General features: G+C 44.1%; 1 protein-coding gene across 4 annotated transcripts in view; it reads right to left on the bottom strand.

The window, feature by feature from the left end:
- Positions 1-20364, bottom strand: part of LOC147748107 (serine hydrolase-like protein) — a 107469-nt gene that overhangs the window by 31590 nt on the left and 55515 nt on the right. For all 4 annotated transcript variants that reach the window (XM_086958753.1, XM_086958760.1, XM_086958764.1 and 1 more), the window contains exons 5-11: positions 19967-19986; positions 18163-18237; positions 17926-18026; positions 16395-16474; positions 14268-14302; positions 14109-14185; positions 1775-1871 (exon numbers count right to left, since the gene is read on the bottom strand). In XM_086958753.1, the coding sequence (XP_086814879.1) occupies positions 1775-1871; positions 14109-14185; positions 14268-14302; positions 16395-16474; positions 17926-18026; positions 18163-18237; positions 19967-19986 (485 nt within the window). The remainder of the gene's footprint in view (positions 1-1774; positions 1872-14108; positions 14186-14267; positions 14303-16394; positions 16475-17925; positions 18027-18162; positions 18238-19966; positions 19987-20364) is intronic.

The following is a 20364-nucleotide window of genomic DNA, read 5'->3' as shown; positions in this document are numbered from 1 at the left end:
GGGGCATGTATGTGCGCAACATGGGTGCACATCACAATTTTAGGGGTGCAACAGGGTGTCATTTTGACACCCTTGCACCCTTGAAATTGCATGCCCAATTTGCGAGTACCTATTGGTACTCGCAAATTGGGCATGCACTCTCCCATTCATTCCTATGGGCCTGTAGGCCCATAGGAATGAACGGAGAGCCATTCCTTAATTGCGACTCAATTTGCGAGTCGCAATTAAGGAATTGGTAGGAATCGCTATTTTTGCAGCAATTCCTACATGCATAGGATTTTGCGATTCCTTATTAGCGAATCCTTATTTTTGGCTAATAAGGAATCGCAAATGACATGTTTGATGCATGTGCCAGTAAATGTTAAAGCTAATATTTAATGAATGACCTTTTGTCTCTGTATAATGTTACAAAGGTTTTTTTTAACAAAGCATGCAATAAAGCTATCTATTTGTTTTTTAGATGTGGGTGTGCTCTTTATAGCATCCATAAAGATCAGTTTGTTTTTCTTTGGAAACATAAATGACATTTTTTTCAATAAAGAAGTTTTCTTTTACAACATCAAAACCCAGCACTGGCAGTGGAACATATTTTGGGCTCTACATAGTGGGCTTTTCAACTATAGTTGTTGAACTTTCTTTACGAGCTGCCCCTGAAGTAATTTCGATGTGAGGTCAATATTTGGTCTAGCTCATGTTGTCAGCACAGTTGTTGGCCTCCAGGTTGATTGCACTAAAGAGATCTCAATTTACTTTTTAGATAAAAAAAGAAAGGAAAATCCACAGAGTTACTTAAGGAAGGCATCTTGTCAAAGGCTGCTGGTTTCACTGTTTTCAATGGCTAAGGTAACTGAAAACTTTCTTGTGATGAGCCTGTGACCTGTCTCGTGCCCTGAAAATCCTCCCCATTAATATCCGAGATTATTTGTCTTGAATACGCTCTCCGAGTCCTTCACATGCGAATGTCCAGCTTCAGCATTGGTCCAAGAAAAAATACGTTGTTCTATTTTTTCCCAATGTTACATGCACCTCTGGACCCAATGGCAGAAAAGAAGATAGCATTTATTGTGTGAGGTGAGTCTGGATATAAGTCAATGTCCTAACCGCCATATTGCTTTACACATAAGCTATTCTGAGTCCAACCCCTTGAATCATGCACAGCAGGTGGTTGTTTAATTTAGTACTGTTGCAAAAAGCAGAGCTATCTCTCAACAAATATCCATAGTTATCATAAATCTCAGTTAGTAAAGAGGTCCCCTGGGAAACACATATTTCTGAGTTCAGACAGTCAAGCTATCTGTCCACACACAATGTTGCACACTTTTCTAGCTTGAGACCGCACACTGAGGAATACACAGATGTTGACGGCTCAGACAGCAGAACTAACTCTCAGGGTGAACTTATCTGAGGCTCAGAGACCAGTAGCCTTTCGTTCCTGTTAAGAACATTGAAAAGGAAAGTACACAGAAATATCCCAAAGGTGCACTGAACTTACAGACTCAGTAAGCATGGCTAACTGGTAAAGTACATTTTAGAGGCTCAGAAAAAATAAATATCTGTCAATGTACACAGATTTCACAAGATTTAGAAAGCAGAACTACTGCTTAGGGCATAGAGATCTTACAGCATGGTATGGCAGAACTAGCCCTTGGGATGCTGAAATGGTATAGGCTCGGACAGCGGAGTTTTTCTTTATTGTATGCACCTTGACCGGCCTTAGGCCCTGTACCAAGCCAAGTTCAATCGATCACCAAATTTTATTGGTGGCTTGACTCACCTCTTTCAGAATTGACTTGAACCCCTGCACAAGGTTACTCCATTGGGCTGCCCTAGTGGTTCGGTTTTCTATACTTGCAAACATCCCTTCACTGGCTCTAAAAAAGAGAAAAACAAAGTTAATCAGCATGCATACCGTCCCAAACCGAAAGGAAAAACAGGGAATAATGTGGCTGCAGATGTGCAGGAGTGCTTAAGAACATGTGATTGAGGTAACCACTCAGTTGCACTGAAGAACATGTGAGTGATGTAATCATGCACTTGCCCTGAAGAACATGTGAGTGAGGTAATCATACATTAGCGCTGAAGAACATAATGAGATTCAGGCAATCATGCAGTAGCATGTACGAATGTGTTGTAATCAAGGTAATCATGCAGCAGCGCTGAAGGACGGCATTGAGGTAATCATTCAGTAGTGTTGGAGAACATGTGATTCATGTAGTAGTGCTGAAGAGTACGTTGTGGTTGAGGTAACCATTCAGGATCACTGAATAACACGTGAGTTAGGTAATCACACAGCACTACTGATGAGCAGTTTGTGAGTAAGGTAATCACACAGCAGCACTGAAGAGCAGTTTGTGAGTAAGGTAATCACACGGCAGCACTGAAGAGCAGTTTGTGAGTAAGGTAATCACACAGCGGCACGGAAGAGCAGTGTGTGAGTAAGGTAATTACACAGCAGCACTGAAGAGCAGTTTGTGAGTAAGGTAATAAATCACACAGCAGCACTGAAGAGCAGTTTGTGAGTAAGTTAATCACACTGCAGCACTGAAGAGCAGTTTGTGAGTAAGGTAATCACACAGCAGCACTGAAGAGCAGTTTGTGAGTAAGGTAATCAATCACACAGCAGCATGGAAGAGCAGTTTGTGAGTTAGGTTATCATGCAGCAGCACTCAAGCAGTTTGTGAGTAAGGTAATCACACAGCAGCACTAGAGAGCCGTTTGTGAGTAAGGTAATCACACTGCAGCACTGAATAGCAGTGTGTGAGTAAGGTAATCACACAGCAGCACTGAAGAGCAGTTTGTGAGTAAGGTAATCACACAGCAGCACTGCACAGCAGTTTGTGAGTAAGGTAATCACACAGTAGCACTGAAGTGCAGTTTGTGAGTAAGGTAATCACATAGCAGCACTGAAGAGCAGTTTGTAAGCAAAGTAATCAATCACACAGCAGCACTGAAGAGCAGTTTGTAAGCAACGTAATTAATCACACAGCAGCACTGAAGAGCAGTTTGTGAGTAAGGTAATCAATCACACAGCAGCACTAAAGAGCAGTTTGTGAGTAAGGTAATCAATCACACAGCAGCACTGAAGTGCAGTTTGTGAGTAAGGTAATCACACAGCAGCACTGAAGAGCAGTTTGTAAGCAAAGTAAACAATCACACAGCAGCACTGAAGAGCAGTTTGTGAGTAAGGTAATCACACAGCAGCACTGCACAGCAGTTTGTGAGTAAGGTAATCACACAGTAGCACTGAAGTGCAGTTTGTGAGTAAGGTAATCACACAGCAGCACTGAAGAGCAGTTTGTAAGCAAAGTAATCAATCACACAGCAGCACTGAAGAGCAGTTTGTGAGTAAGGTAATCACACAGCAGCACTGAAGAGCAGTTTGTGAGTAAGGTAATCAATCACACAGCAGCACGGAAGAGCAGTTTGTGAGTTAGGTTATCATGCAGCAGGACTCAAGCAGTTTGTGAGTAAGGTAATCACACAGCAGCACTAGAGAGCCGTTTGTGAGTAAGGTAATCACACTGCAGCACTGAATAGCAGTGTGTGAGTAAGGTAATCACACAGCAGCACTGAAGAGCAGTTTGTGAGTAAGGTAATCACACAGCAGCACTGCACAGCAGTTTGTGAGTAAGGTAATCACACAGTAGCACTGAAGTGCAGTTTGTGAGTAAGGTAATCACATAGCAGCACTGAAGAGCAGTTTGTAAGCAAAGTAATCAATCACACAGCAGCACTGAAGAGCAGTTTGTAAGCAACGTAATTAATCACACAGCAGCACTGAAGAGCAGTTTGTGAGTAAGGTAATCAATCACACAGCAGCACTAAAGAGCAGTTTGTGAGTAAGGTAATCAATCACACAGCAGCACTGAAGTGCAGTTTGTGAGTAAGGTAATCACACAGCAGCACTGAAGAGCAGTTTGTAAGCAAAGTAAACAATCACACAGCAGCACTGAAGAGCAGTTTGTGAGTAAGGTAATCAATCACACAGCAGCACTGAAGAGCAGTTTGTAAGCAAAGTAATCAATCACACAGCAGCACTGAAGAGCAGTTTGTGAGTAAGGTAATCACACAGCAGCACTGAAGAGCAGTTTGTGAGTAAGGTAATCAATCACACAGCAGCACGGAAGAGCAGTTTGTGAGTTAGGTTATCATGCAGCAGCACTCAAGCAGTTTGTGAGTAAGGTAATCACACAGCAGCACTAGAGAGCCGTTTGTGAGTAAGGTAATCACACTGCAGCACTGAATAGCAGTGTGTGAGTAAGGTAATCACACAGCAGCACTGAAGAGCAGTTTGTGAGTAAGGTAATCACACAGCAGCACTGCACAGCAGTTTGTGAGTAAGGTAATCACACAGTAGCACTGAAGTGCAGTTTGTGAGTAAGGTAATCACATAGCAGCACTGAAGAGCAGTTTGTAAGCAAAGTAATCAATCACACAGCAGCACTGAAGAGCAGTTTGTAAGCAACGTAATTAATCACACAGCAGCACTGAAGAGCAGTTTGTGAGTAAGGTAATCAATCACACAGCAGCACTAAAGAGCAGTTTGTGAGTAAGGTAATCAATCACACAGCAGCACTGAAGTGCAGTTTGTGAGTAAGGTAATCACACAGCAGCACTGAAGAGCAGTTTGTAAGCAAAGTAAACAATCACACAGCAGCACTGAAGAGCAGTTTGTGAGTAAGGTAATCAATCACACAGCAGCACTGAAGAGCAGTTTGTAAGCAAAGTAATCAATCACACAGCAGCACTGAAGAGCAGTTTGTGAGTAAGGTAATCAATCACACAGCAGCACTGAAGAGCAGTTTGTGAGTAAGGTAATCAATCACACGGCAGCACTGAAGAGCAGTTTGTGAGTAAGGTAATCATGCAGCAGCACTCGAGCAGTTTGTGAGTAAGGCAATCACACTGCAGCACTAAAGAGCAGATTGTGAGTAAGATAATCACAAAGCAGCACTGAAGAGCAGTTTGTGAGTAAGGTAATAAATCACACAGAAGCACTGAAAAGCAGTTTGTGAGTAAGGTAATCACACAGCGGCACTGAAGAGCAGTTTGTGAGTAAGGTAATCACACTGCAGCACTGAAAAGCAGTTTGTGAGTAACGTAATCACACAGCGGCACTGAAGAGCAGTTTGTGAGTAAGGCAATCACACTGCAGTACTGAAAAGCAGTGTGTGAGTAAGGTAATTACACAGCAGCACTGAAGAGCAGTTTGTGAGTAAGGTAATCAATCACACGGCAGCACTGAAGAGCAGTTTGTGAGTAAGGTAATCATGCAGCAGCACTCGAGCAGTTTGTGAGTAAGGCAATCACACTGCAGCACTAAAGAGCAGATTGTGAGTAAGATAATCACAAAGCAGCACTGAAGAGCAGTTTGTGAGTAAGGTAATAAATCACACAGAAGCACTGAAAAGCAGTTTGTGAGTAAGGTAATCACACAGCGGCACTGAAGAGCAGTTTGTGAGTAAGGTAATCACACTGCAGCACTGAAAAGCAGTTTGTGAGTAACGTAATCACACAGCGGCACTGAAGAGCAGTTTGTGAGTAAGGCAATCACACTGCAGTACTGAAAAGCAGTGTGTGAGTAAGGTAATTACACAGCAGCACTGAAGAGCAGTTTGTGAGTAAGGTAATAAATCACACAGCAACACTGAAGAGCAGTTTGTGAGTAAGTTATTCACACTGCAGCACTGAAGAGCAGTTTGTGGGTAAGGTAATCACACAGCAGCACTGAAGAGCAGTTTGTGAGTAAGGTAATCTATCACACAGCAGCACGGAAGAGCAGTTTGTGAGTTAGGTTATCATGCAGCAGCACTCAAGCAGTTTGTGAGTAAGGTAATCACACAGCAGCACTAGAGAGCCGTTTGTGAGTAAGGTAATCACACTGCAGCACTGAATAGCAGTGTGTGAGTAAGGTAATCACACAGCAGCACTGAAGAGCAGTTTGTGAGTAAGGTAGTCACACAGCAGCACTGAACAGCAGTTTGTGAGTAAGGTAATCACATAGCAGCACTGAAGAGCAGTTTGTAAGCATAGTAATCAATCACACAGCAGCACTGAAGAGCAGTTTGTAAGCAACATAATTAATCACACAGCAGCACTGAAGAGCAGTTTGTGAGTAAGGTAATCAATCACACAGCAGCACTAAAGAGCAGTTTGTGAGTAAGGTAATCAATCAATCACACAGCAGCACTGAAGTGCAGTTTGTGAGTAAGGTAATCACACAGCAGCACTGAAGAGCAGTTTGTAAGCAAAGTAAACAATCACACAGCAGCACTGAAGAGCAGTTTGTGAGTAAGGTAATCAATCACACAGCAGCACTGAAGAGCAGTTTATAAGCAAAGTAATCAATCACACAGCAGCACTGAAGAGCAGTTTGTGAGTAAGGTAATCAATCACACAGCAGCACTGAAGATCAGTTTGTGAGTAAGGTAATCAATCACACAGCAGCACTGAAGAGCAGTTTGTGTGTAAGGTAATCATGCAGCAGTACTCGAGCAGTTTGTGAGTTAGGCAATCACACTGCAGCACTATAGAGCAGATTGTGAGTAAGATAATCACAAAGCAGCACTGAAGAGCAGTTTGTGAGTAAGGTAATAAATCACACAGAAGCACTGAAAAGCAGTTTGTGAGTAAGGTAATCACACAGCGGCACTGAAGAGCAGTTTGTGAGTAAGGTAATCACACTGCAGCACTGAAGAGCAGTTTGTGAGTAAGGTAATCAATCACACAGCAGCACTGAAGAGCAGTTTGTAAGCAAAGTAAACAATCACACAGCAGCACTGAAGAGCAGTTTGTGAGTAAGGTAATCAATCACACAGCAGCACTGAAGAGCAGTTTGTAAGCAAAGTAATCAATCACACAGCAGCACTGAAGAGCAGTTTGTGAGTAAGGTAATCACACTGCAGCACTGAAGAGCAGTTTGTGAGTAAGGTAATCAATCACACAGCAGCACTGAAGAGCAGTTTGTAAGCAAAGTAAACAATCAAACAGCAGCACTGAAGAGCAGTTTGTGAGTAAGGTAATCAATCACACAGCAGCACTGAAGAACAGTTTGTAAGCAAAGTAAACAATCACACAGCAGCACTGAAGAGCAGTTTGTGAGTAAGGTAATCAATCACACAGCGGCACTGAACAGCAGTTTGTAAGCAAAGTAATCAATCACACAGCAGCACTGAAGAGCAGTTTGTGAGTAAGGTAATCACACTGCAGCACTGAAGAGCAGTTTGTGAGTAAGGTAATCAATCACACAGCAGCACTGAAGAGCAGTTTGTAAGCAAAGTAAACAATCACACAGAAGCACTGAAAAGCAGTTTGTGAGTAAGGTAATCATGCAGCAGCACTCGAGCAGTTTGTGAGTAAGGCAATCACACTGCAGCACTAAAGAGCAGATTGTGAGTAAGATAATCACAAAGCAGCACTGAAGAGCAGTTTGTGAGTAAGGTAATAAATCACACAGAAGCACTGAAAAGCAGTTTGTGAGTAAGGTAATCACACAGCGGCACTGAAGAGCAGTTTGTAAGCAAAGTAAACAATCACACAGCAGCACTGAAGAGCAGTTTGTGAGTAAGGTAATCAATCACACAGCAGCACTGAACAGCAGTTTGTAAGCAAAGTAATCAATCACACAGCAGCACTGAAGAGCAGTTTGTGAGTAAGGTAATCACACTGCAGCACTGAAGAGCAGTTTGTGAGTAAGGTAATCAATCACACAGCAGCACTGAAGAGCAGTTTGTGAGTAAGGTAATCAATCACACGGCAGCACTGAAGAGCAGTTTGTGAGTAAGGTAATCATGCAGCAGCACTCGAGCAGTTTGTGAGTAAGGCAATCACACTGCAGCACTAAAGAGCAGATTGTGAGTAAGATAATCACAAAGCAGCACTGAAGAGCAGTTTGTGAGTAAGGTAATAAATCACACAGAAGCACTGAAAAGCAGTTTGTGAGTAAGGTCATCACACAGCGGCACTGAAGAGCAGTTTGTGAGTAAGGTAATCACACTGCAGCACTGAAAAGCAGTTTGTGAGTAACGTAATCACACAGCGGCACTGAAGAGCAGTTTGTGAGTAAGGCAATCACACTGCAGTACTGAAAAGCAGTGTGTGAGTAAGGTAATTACACAGCAGCACTGAAGAGCAGTTTGTGAGTAAGGTAATCAATCACACGGCAGCACTGAAGAGCAGTTTGTGAGTAAGGTAATCATGCAGCAGCACTCGAGCAGTTTGTGAGTAAGGCAATCACACTGCAGCACTAAAGAGCAGATTGTGAGTAAGATAATCACAAAGCAGCACTGAAGAGCAGTTTGTGAGTAAGGTAATAAATCACACAGAAGCACTGAAAAGCAGTTTGTGAGTAAGGTAATCACACAGCGGCACTGAAGAGCAGTTTGTGAGTAAGGTAATCACACTGCAGCACTGAAAAGCAGTTTGTGAGTAACGTAATCACACAGCGGCACTGAAGAGCAGTTTGTGAGTAAGGCAATCACACTGCAGTACTGAAAAGCAGTGTGTGAGTAAGGTAATTACACAGCAGCACTGAAGAGCAGTTTGTGAGTAAGGTAATAAATCACACAGCAACACTGAAGAGCAGTTTGTGAGTAAGTTATTCACACTGCAGCACTGAAGAGCAGTTTGTGAGTAAGGTAATCACACAGCAGCACTGAAGAGCAGTTTGTGAGTAAGGTAATCTATCACACAGCAGCACGGAAGAGCAGTTTGTGAGTTAGGTTATCATGCAGCAGCACTCAAGCAGTTTGTGAGTAAGGTAATCACACAGCAGCACTAGAGAGCCGTTTGTGAGTAAGGTAATCACACTGCAGCACTGAATAGCAGTGTGTGAGTAAGGTAATCACACAGCAGCACTGAAGAGCAGTTTGTGAGTAAGGTAGTCACACAGCAGCACTGAACAGCAGTTTGTGAGTAAGGTAATCACATAGCAGCACTGAAGAGCAGTTTGTAAGCATAGTAATCAATCACACAGCAGCACTGAAGAGCAGTTTGTAAGCAACGTAATTAATCACACAGCAGCACTGAAGAGCAGTTTGTGAGTAAGGTAATCAATCACACAGCAGCACTAAAGAGCAGTTTGTGAGTAAGGTAATCAATCAATCACACAGCAGCACTGAAGTGCAGTTTGTGAGTAAGGTAATCACACAGCAGCACTGAAGAGCAGTTTGTAAGCAAAGTAAACAATCACACAGCAGCACTGAAGAGCAGTTTGTGAGTAAGGTAATCAATCACACAGCAGCACTGAAGAGCAGTTTATAGGCAAAGTAATCAATCACACAGCAGCACTGAAGAGCAGTTTGTGAGTAAGGTAATCAATCACACAGCAGCACTGAAGATCAGTTTGTGAGTAAGGTAATCAATCACACAGCAGCACTGAAGAGCAGTTTGTGTGTAAGGTAATCATGCAGCAGTACTCGAGCAGTTTGTGAGTTAGGCAATCACACTGCAGCACTATAGAGCAGATTGTGAGTAAGATAATCACAAAGCAGCACTGAAGAGCAGTTTGTGAGTAAGGTAATAAATCACACAGAAGCACTGAAAAGCAGTTTGTGAGTAAGGTAATCACACAGCGGCACTGAAGAGCAGTTTGTGAGTAAGGTAATCACACTGCAGCACTGAAGAGCAGTTTGTGAGTAAGGTAATCAATCACACAGCAGCACTGAAGAGCAGTTTGTAAGCAAAGTAAACAATCACACAGCAGCACTGAAGAGCAGTTTGTGAGTAAGGTAATCAATCACACAGCAGCACTGAAGAGCAGTTTGTAAGCAAAGTAATCAATCACACAGCAGCACTGAAGAGCAGTTTGTGAGTAAGGTAATCACACTGCAGCACTGAAGAGCAGTTTGTGAGTAAGGTAATCAATCACACAGCAGCACTGAAGAGCAGTTTGTAAGCAAAGTAAACAATCACACAGCAGCACTGAAGAGCAGTTTGTGAGTAAGGTAATCAATCACACAGCAGCACTGAAGAGCAATTTGTAAGCAAAGTAAACAATCACACAGCAGCACTGAAGAGCAGTTTGTGAGTAAGGTAATCAATCACACAGCAGCACTGAACAGCAGTTTGTAAGCAAAGTAATCAATCACACAGCAGCACTGAAGAGCAGTTTGTGAGTAAGGTAATCACACTGCAGCACTGAAGAGCAGTTTGTGAGTAAGGTAATCAATCACACAGCAGCACTGAAGAGCAGTTTGTAAGCAAAGTAAACAATCACACAGAAGCACTGAAAAGCAGTTTGTGAGTAAGGTAATCACACAGCGGCACTGAAGAGCAGTTTGTGAGTAAGGTAATCACACTGCAGCACTGAAGAGCAGTGTGTGAGTAAGGTAATCACACAGCAGCACTGAAGAGCAGTTTGTGAGTAAGGTAATCAATCACACAGCAGCACGGAAAAGCAGTTTGTGAATTAGGTTATCATGCAGCAGCACTCGAGCAGTTTGTGAGTAAGGTAATCACACAGCAGCACTGAAGAGCAGTTTGTAAGCAAAGTAAACAATCACACAGCAGCACTGAAGAGCAGTTTGTGAGTAAGGTAATCAATCACACAGCAGCACTGAAGAGCAGTTTGTAAGCAAAGTAATCAATCACACAGCAGCACTGAAGAGCAGTTTGTGAGTAAGGTAATCAATCACACAGCAGCACTGAAGAGCAGTTTGTGAGTAAGGTAATCAATCACACAGCAGCACTGAAGAGCAGTTTGTGAGTAAGGTAATCATGCAGCAGCACTCGAGCAGTTTGTGAGTAAGGCAATCACACTGCAGCACTAAAGAGCAGATTGTGAGTAAGATAATCACAAAGCAGCACTGAAGAGCAGTTTGTGAGTAAGGTAATAAATCGCACAGAAGCACTGAAAAGCAGTTTGTGAGTAAGGTAATCACACAGCGGCACTGAAGAGCAGTTTGTGAGTAAGGTAATCACACTGCAGCACTGAAAAGCAGTTTGTGAGTAACGTAATCACACAGCGGCACTGAAGAGCAGTTTGTGAGTAAGGTAATCCCACTGCAGTACTGAAAAGCAGTGTGTGAGTAAGGTAATTACACAGCAGCACTGAAGAGCAGTTTGTGAGTAAGGTAATAAGTCACACAGCAGCACTGAAGAGCAGTTTGTGAGTAAGGTATTCACACTGCAGCACTGAAGAGCAGTTTGTGAGTAAGGTAATCACACAGCAGCACTGAAGAGCAGTTTGTTAGTAAGGTAATCTATCACACAGCAGCACGGAAGAGCAGTTTGTGAGTTAGGTTATCATGCAGCAGCACTCAAGCAGTTTGTGAGTAAGGTAATCACACAGCAGCACTAGAGAGTCGTTTGTGAGTAAGGTAATCACACTGCAGCACTGAATAGCAGTGTGTGAGTAAGGTAATCACACAGCAGCACTGAAGAGCAGTTTGTGAGTAAGGTAGTCACACAGCAGCACTGAACAGCAGTTTGTGAGTAAGGTAATCACACAGTAGCACTGAAGTGCAGTTTGTGAGTAAGGTAATCACATAGCAGCACTGAAGAGCAGTTTGTAAGCATAGTAATCAATCACACAGCAGCACTGAAGAGCAGTTTGTAAGCAACGTAATTAATCACACAGCAGCACTGAAGAGCAGTTTGTGAGTAAGGTAATCAATCACACAGCAGCACTAAAGAGCAGTTTGTGAGTAAGGTAATCAATCAATCACACAGCAGCACTGAAGTGCAGTTTGTGAGTAAGGTAATCACACAGCAGCACTGAAGAGCAGTTTGTAAGCAAAGTAAACAATCACGCAGCAGCACTGAAGAGCAGTTTGTGAGTAAGGTAATCAATCACACAGCAGCACTGAAGAGCAGTTTGTAAGCAAAGTAATCAATCACACAGCAGCACTGAAGAGCAGTTTGTGAGTAAGGTAATCAATCACACAGCAGCACTGAAGAGCAGTTTGTGAGTAAGGTAATCAATCACACAGCAGCACTGAAGAGCAGTTTGTGAGTAAGGTAATCATGCAGCAGTACTCGAGCAGTTTGTGAGTTAGGCAATCACACTGCAGCACTATAGAGCAGATTGTGAGTAAGATAATCACAAAGCAGCACTGAAGAGCAGTTTGTGAGTAAGGTAATAAATCACACAGAAGCACTGAAAAGCAGTTTGTGAGTAAGGTAATCACACAGCGGCACTGAAGAGCAGTTTGTGAGTAAGGTAATCACACTGCAGCACTGAAAAGCAGTTTGTGAGTAACGTAATCACACAGTGGCACTGAAGAGCAGTTTGTGAGTAAGGTAATCACACAACAGCACGGAAGAGCAGTTTGTGAGTAAGGTAATCACACTGCAGCACTGAAAAGCAGTGTGTGAGTAAGGTAATTACACAGCAGCACTGAAGAGCAGTTTGTGAGTAAGGTAATAAATCACACAGCAGCACTGAAGAGCAGTTTGTGAGTAAGTTAATCACACTGCAGCACTGAAGAGCAGTTTGTGAGTAAGGTAATCACACAGCAGCACTGAAGAGCAGTTTGTGAGTAAGGTAATCAATCACACAGCAGCACGGAAGAGCAGTTTGTGAGTTAGGTTATCATGCAGCAGCACTCAAGCAGTTTGTGAGTAAGGTAATCACACAGCAGCACTAGAGAGCCGTTTGTGAGTAAGGTAATCACACTGCATCACTGAATAGCAGTGTGTGAGTAAGATAATCACACAGCAGCACTGAAGAGCAGTTTGTGAGTAAGGTAATCAATCACACAGCAGCACGGAAAAGCAGTTTGTGAATTAGGTTATCATGCAGCAGCACTCGAGCAGTTTGTGAGTAAGGTAATCACACAGCAGCACTGAAGAGCAGTTTGTGAGTAAGGTAATCACACTGCAGCACTGAAGAGCAGTTTGTGAGTAAGGGAATCACAGCAACACTGAAGAGCATTTTGTGGGTAAGGTAATCACAGCAGCACTGAAGAGCAGTTTGTGGGTAAGGTAATCAATCACACAGCAGAACTGAAGAGCAGTTTGTGAGTAAGGTAATCAATCACACAGCAGCACTGAAGAGCAGTTTGTGGGTAAGGTAATCACACAGCAGCACTGAAGAGCAGTTTGTGAGTAAGGTAATCAATCACACAGCAGCACTGAAGTGCAGTTTGTGAGTAAGTTAATCACACTGCAGCACTGAAGAGCAGTTTGTGAGTAAGGTAATCACACGGCAGCACTGAAGAGCAGTTTGGAAGTAAGGTAATCAATCACAACAGCACTGAAGAGCAGTTTGTGAGTACGGTAATCAATCACACAGCAGCACTGAAGTGCAGTTTGTGAATAAGGTAATCACACTGCAGCACTAGAGAGCAGTTTGTGAGTAAGGTAATCACAGCAGCACCGAAGAGCAGTTACTGAGTAAGGTATTCACAGCGGCACTGCAGAGCAGTTTGTGAGTATGGTAATCACAGCAGCACCAAAGAAAATGTGTTTGAGGTAGTATTGCAGTAGGGTTGAAGAACCTCAGGTGAACGAGGTAATCATGCAGTAACACTGAAGAGCAGGTTGTGAAAGAGTTGATTTTACAGGAGCGCTGAAGAGCAGGTAGAAAGGAGTTAATTTTGCAGGTGCGCCGAAGAACAAGTGGGAAAGAGTTACGCATGAAAGAGAGCTGAGGGGCAGATGGTGATAGAGGTGAACGTGTAGGAGTGCCTAAGAGGAGGTGGTAATAGAAGTACGCATGTAGGAGAGCTAAAGAGCAGGTGGTAATGGCAGTGAATGTGCAGGAGTGATGAAGAGCAGGAAGTGCTGGAGGAAGGCGCAAAAGAGTGCTGAAGAGAGGGCAGGTAGCAAGTGAGTCAAGCGGGTAGGATTGCTGAAAAGCAGGCACCAATAGCAGCTTCTGAGAAAGAGCAATAATGAGTAAGGTGCCATGTCTAATGTAACTTTGGGATTGATGAAGAGCAGGCAGTGAGTCACAGGCACGCAGGGACACAGTGACGTCTAAACTCGAGCTGAGTGCCAAGAAGCAGGAAAAGGTGTTCTAAAATGTAGACGCTCTGAGAAATAGCTACTGCATTCAAGGTAGGAATGCTGGAGTATAGAGGAGCAGGCAGTGATGGAATTAAGCAAGCAGTTGATGATGGCATAGGTGTTTGGTATGAGCCAAGCTCACCCTTCCCTTTACATACAGAATAGTTAGGATGCTTGCTTGGATTTCCTTCATTAAACCCAGACATTGATCCAAAGTGAAGTTCGGGATGAGTTGCTGTAAAAAGAAGGATGTGGTGAGGTATCTGGCCTGCAGTGACACATTGCTTAAAGCTGGCAAAAGCACAAAGGGTTCTTACCCTAGAGACGTTAATATCCCGACTGAACATGACCCCTGAGACAAGACAGAAAAACATTGGTTATTCACAAAGGCGCATTCTGCTCACGCCATATGCTGCAGTTCTACTCCACTGAGCACCCACTAATGCTACAGACCCCCCAAAAGCGCTGATCCCAGAGAGCGCTCTGATTCTGCTGCTCGCGTGTGTTCTCTTATAGGAGTGATCAAGCAAGCTGATGAGTGCCCTGTATATGGACCTCTCTCGTATGAGTGATAATGCAAGCTGATGAGTGCCCTGTATATGGTCCTCTCTTGTAGGAGTGATCAAGCAAGCTGATGAGTGCCCTGTACATGGACCTCTCTTGTAGGAGTGATCAAGCAAGCTGATGAGTGCCCTGTACATGGGCCTCTCTTGTAGGAGTGATCAAGCAAGCTGATGAGTGCCCTGTACATGGACCTCTCTTGTAGGAGTGATAATGCAAGCTGATGAGTGCCCTGTACATGGACCACTCTCGTAGGAGTGATCAAGCAAGCTGATGAGTGCCCTGTACATGGAGCTCTCTTGTAGGAGTGATCAAGCAAGCTGATGAGTGCCCTGTATATGGACCTCTCTCGTATGAGTGATAATGCAAGCTGACGAGTGCCCTGTACATGGACCACTCTCGTAGGAGTGATCAAGCAAGCTGATGAGTGCCCTGTACATGGACCTCTCTTGTAGGAGTGATCAAGCAAGCTGATGAGTGCCCTGTACATGGACCTCTCTTGTAGGAGTGATCAAGCAAGCTGATGAGTGCCCTGTACATGGACCTCTCTTGTAGGAGTGATCAAGCAAGCTGATGAGCGCCCTGTACATGGTCCTCTCTTGTAGGAGCGATCCAGCAAGCTGATGAGTGCACTTTACATGGTCCTCTCTGTAGGAGTGATCAAGCAAGCTGATGAATGCCCTGTACATGGATCACTCTTGTAGGAGTGATCAAGCAAGCTGATGAATGCCCTGTACATGGATCACTCTTGTAGGAGTGATCAAGCAAGCTGATGAGTGCCTTGTACATGGTCCTCTCTTGTAGGAGTGATCAAGCAAGCTGATAAGTGCCTTGTACATGGTCCTCTCTGTAGGAGCGATCAAGCAAGCTGATGAGTGCCCTGTACGTGGACCTCTCTTGTAGGAGTGATCAAGCAAGCTGATGAGTGCCCTGTACATGGACCTCTCTTGTAGGAGTGATCAAGCAAGCTGATGAGTGCCCTGTACATGGACCTCTCTTGTAGGAGTGGTCAAGCAAGCTGATGAGTGCCCTGTACATGGACCTCTCTTGTAGGAGTGATCAAGCAAGCTGATGAGTGCCCTGTACATGGACCTCTCTTGTAGGAGTGATCAAGCAAGCTGCTGAGTGCCCTGTACATGGACCTCTCTTGTAGGAGTGATCAAGCAAGCTGATGAGTGCCCTGTACAAGGACCACTGCTGGGTTCCATCCCCACAGGAGGCGAGTGCTCCCAGGTTGCAGTGCCGAGTTTACTGGATACTATGGACCGGTAAAGTACTTGCGCTTTAGAATGCAGAGCTAACAACAGAGTAAATAACAAAGGAAAAAGCAAGAATTAAAAAGCTGCAGCTCAGAGCTTACAGCACCTTACAAGAGCTCTTAGCAGGCTATAGAAAAAGCAAGCAAACAGGGCCTGTAGTGCTGAGCTCACAGCAGACTAAAGACAATCCAACACTTGATTGCTGCAGTGAAATGCTCACATCACAAAGGAACAAGCGTGCCCTCTCAGGCAGTTTTGGGAGCTTGCGGGACCCCTTAGAATGTGTGACCACTCCTATGATGCAGTGCTGGGCAGAGTGCTGCTGATTAAGAAAGCACTACCAGGCTCTGTTACTCACTCATACATACTAGCAATTAGCAAACAAGAAAGCAATTATGGGGTGCAGTTTCGAGGTTAAGGCATCTTAGACTGTAGTATTGGGAACAAGCAAGCACTCCCAAGTATGATCAACTCTGAGTGAGATTGCACTTCCAAGCACATGCAAGGTGCTTCTAGATAAGCAAGCACTGCCCAAAATGTGTGTGTGTGGGTTGTGTGTGGGGGGGGGGCATCCACTGGAAATTAGGGTAGGGTATCTGGATGTGGAAGAGCCATTTATCATACCTCCTGGCACCACCTTGGTGCCTCGCTCCAGAAGGATTCTGGCGCTCTGTTCTGTCAGGCTGTTGTTTGCGTCCAAGAGCCTAGAAACAAGCCATGAACAGAGAGTAGAGGATAAAGGGACAGCTGAAACTGGGTTAATCATCATATGTAGTACTAACTATAAGAGGGTGAGTCCTTTCACAAAGACACACCACTACGCTTCAACCTTTAAATCACTTATGATACCAGGTGGTGGTTTGATGGATTGGTTGAGTGTAGCCTTATTTTGGTCAATGGTGTAACCAGTGCTATTTTAACGGAACTGGAAAGAATATATAATTGTGGGGTAGTTTCACCATGGAGAAGGTACTACATCTTGGTGAGGTTTTGGGAGACTATTTGATTACACGTGGAGTAAATGGGTTTACTAAAATTGATAAACATCAGGAATTACTTTGAAGTAATGAGGCAAGGGTGTTGAGGGGGCTGCCTGCTGAGGTGTGGCCTGGTCTAGGATTAAAAATGTCAGTAGGCTTCGTGTCTGCCAAGTAACACAAATTACTTTGAAAAAATGCATTTGCGATTTTGGAGAGGGGCTATGGGAATGGCATGTCCCAGATGATATGGATGTACGTCGTTACAACGCATGCTTTTACAACGCATGCCTTTACGACGTAACTTTTACAACGCAAGTCGTTACAACGACTTGCGTTGGGGGCGCTGGATAGTGAATAGTTTAATTTACTATTCCAACTCCAGTCCCCGTGGATAGTAGGGAAGGTGTTGGATAGTAAATTAAAACTATTCCCTATCATAGAGCGCCTCCCAGCGCAAGTCGTTGTAATGACTTGCGTTGTAATGGTTCCGTCGTAAAGGTACTGCGTTGTAAAGGTTATGTTGTAAACGCTGTTCCCCGATGATATAGATTTGTTCATGGCTAAAGTATGCAGTCTTCTCAAGAAATTGGTGCCATTAGCTCAAATTAGCATTTTATTGTAGGATTTTGGCAGAGTCTTTGTTTTACATCCTCCTTTTCCGGTGCCTGTTTCAAAGGCTCCAAGGCAAGATGAGTTCCAGGTCAACCAGCTGCACTTAAAGGGGCAAAGGCTTGCAGTTGCTTGTGCTGAATGACCGGTTACTCTAGTATTATTGAGTTGGAGTGGTGCCCAAGAATTGTATGGTTGAGTGGCTCAGCCACCAAACATATGAAGTTTTTAGGTAGTTTCATTCAGAGTGAAACTGAGTTGACTTGGTATAGATTGGATGGTACTAGAGAAATGGATGTTGAAATTGTCATTGTAGTTGAGTGGGGCAGAGAGGTCTGAGGTTGCTGGATTTAGGCCAGATTCATCACCAAAGAGGATGAGGGGCCAATTGGAAGGTTTACATTGTAGTGTTAAATACCAGGACAGCACCATCCTCTTGAACCTTTTTAGTGAGACTGCCTGGGGAGAGTACTGTGCTCACCAAATTACATCAAAGTATCACATACAGCCATGCTATGGCCCATGATAGGCCAGAGATATGTTAGAGCACAGTCAGAAACACTCACCTCTTCAGCGCTCCCTCTGGACTGTAAACTTTGGGGTCTCGCTTGCATTTCAAGTGGAGGTCGCCAGCGATTATTTTCCGTTCCTGATTTAAAAATATTTCCTAAGGACAAGCAACATGTGCAAGTGAGCAGTGGTAGGGAACTGGGAGAGCATCTGAACCCAAGTTTAAACACAAACTGTACGTTACACTCTCAGGAGCTTGCAAACCCCAGAGCTAGTAGCCTGTGCATTCTTACCAGCGGGGTAGGGAAGAAGCCGTAACAATCAATGAGTCCAAGCTTATCCACCATATCAGGAAAAAGGTAGGTTAACTGTTGAGAAATAAAAGGGGATAAGTGAGAGCCTACCTTTAACTAAATCTCTCTTACCTCTGACAGGACCTCTCCACTCTGAACTTCTCCAGTCTTCATCAGCTCTAGCCCCCCTCCCAATCTGAATCTCCTCCCACCTTCTATCCACATGTAGAACCACTCCAATTTGAAAATTCCACACACACTCTCTCCACTCTTAGACCCACCCCATGCTTGTAGGACCCTGTAAATCCTAAACCTTTTCAAGCAGTGCCCAAGATAGGTCCACAAGCAGTGGATGCATGGCAGACTTTCAGTATAACCTCTATGTAGAAGAGTTCCAATTTAATGTATTGTATGTAAATGTATCTTGCGTTGATATCCTGAAATCGGCTACAGATCTAGCCCTATGTTGGACAACGCTCTTCTATCGGCTTCAACATCCCTAATCGCAATCTGTTTGAAGTAAATAAAGAACCATGCTGTGTGTGAGTGAGAACCTGCCCGGGAATGCTCACCCACCTCAATCTGTCTGAACTAGGGTTTGCGAAAGATCACACTGGGACACTGAAGGATTATTACCATATTGATATCAGGAGAGCACTAAAGATATGACTGGTGCCAAACAGATGACTTGGTCATGCCTATGTTTGATTTAAGGATAATGGTCCGCATACATCAGCCTAACTCTACATATCGTATACCTCTTTAACACCCTCCAAGCATATGGCAGCCTCAAAATCACCATGCCACAGTTGGTGCAGCCCCTCAACCTTGCCTAGAATACCAATACTTCTAGCATAGACCCAACCACAAACCCACACCAACGAAACACAACAAGCAGGGTGGTGTCTTACCCAGCCACTCGGATGGTGTGCACTTACTAACGTGACTCTCTCTAAGGACTCTGCTTCACTCCACACTTAAGCATAGCCACAAGTTTGTGTTGGAACAATTGGAGTACCCTGCAGCACAATACCCAATGCTGTCCTTGTAAACAATGCTATTACTCCATGCTAACAGCCATAAACATTAAACTGAATAGCATTTTACTCGACCACCCAGAAGTGAAGTGTTTCGGGTTTTTATCGGGTTATGAGGCAATATCCAAATGCCATATCATGGTCCCGGGCAGGGCGCGAACTGTGAAATTTGCATTTATTGTGCTGTGAAAAGTTCATGCATATTAAGTGTGGGCTCATTGTAATATCCTGAATGTTTAAGTGTGGCAGGCGTTGGTGCCAGTTTTTTATCCTCAGAAGAGGAGAGTGACTCACCCATGTGGGGAATGTAGTGTTCACCTAGGACGCATGATCCGAACAAACCCCATCCTCCTTTATATAAAGATGGATGGCTGGGGAGACGATTAGAGTTTGTGGGGTGGGATACAGATGAAGATGGTAGCTTGATAAGCAGGGAAGGTGAGGAGATAAATGGGTAGATGTGATAGGAATGCTATTCCAAGAGTGTATCACAGTCACTGCACAATCTAAAAACCAATGTACGCTGTGTTCCTCAACGGCTGGCCATGCATGAACATAAATAACAATGGTTTCTTCATGAACCCAGCAATTGAGACGGAGGATTAAGCATTTGCAAAGAGCATCCCTTTGATACAGCTTTCACCTGGAGAAGTTTTGGGTGAGGGTGGCTAATCTAAATTACCTCAGCTACCTCCTTTCTTTTGACAACTGTGCTATATTTCTCTACCCCAAAAACCTATGCTGAGACAAGGGGAGAAAATACTCACAACAGTTCCGATAACTCCACCTGTAAAATATGAAGATGAGAGGCTTGTTACTTAATTGCAGTGCTAAGAAGCTCTCAAGGGGTAGTGAAGGAGTGCTGGCTGCTGAGAACTCACACTTAAGGGGGCACTGTAGGAACAGTTACTGGCCACAGGGGCACTGTAAGATATTGTCCAAGATGGCTGGCTGAGGGGCTTAATATAGGAGATGGTGTAAGAGGGGCTAGATGCAGGGAGATCGCAAATGCGGGCGTGCTATTGAATATAGTTCAATGGGCCTCAACACAAGGGTGTTGTAGTAGGAACTCAAGGTTCAGCTGCTAGGAGCTCCCACCTCGCCTGAGGGCCACTTATGGCAAAGGTGCAGGCTGATCAGAGGTTTTGCAACCCTCTGATCTCTT

The sequence above is a fragment of the Lissotriton vulgaris genome, chromosome 1_1 (genome assembly GCF_964263255.1).
Source record: "Lissotriton vulgaris chromosome 1_1, aLisVul1.2, whole genome shotgun sequence".
In the NCBI taxonomy this organism is placed as follows: Eukaryota; Metazoa; Chordata; class Amphibia; order Caudata; family Salamandridae; genus Lissotriton; species Lissotriton vulgaris.
Note: the sequence above shows the minus strand (reverse complement) of the source record. Positions and strands in the feature narration are given on the sequence as shown.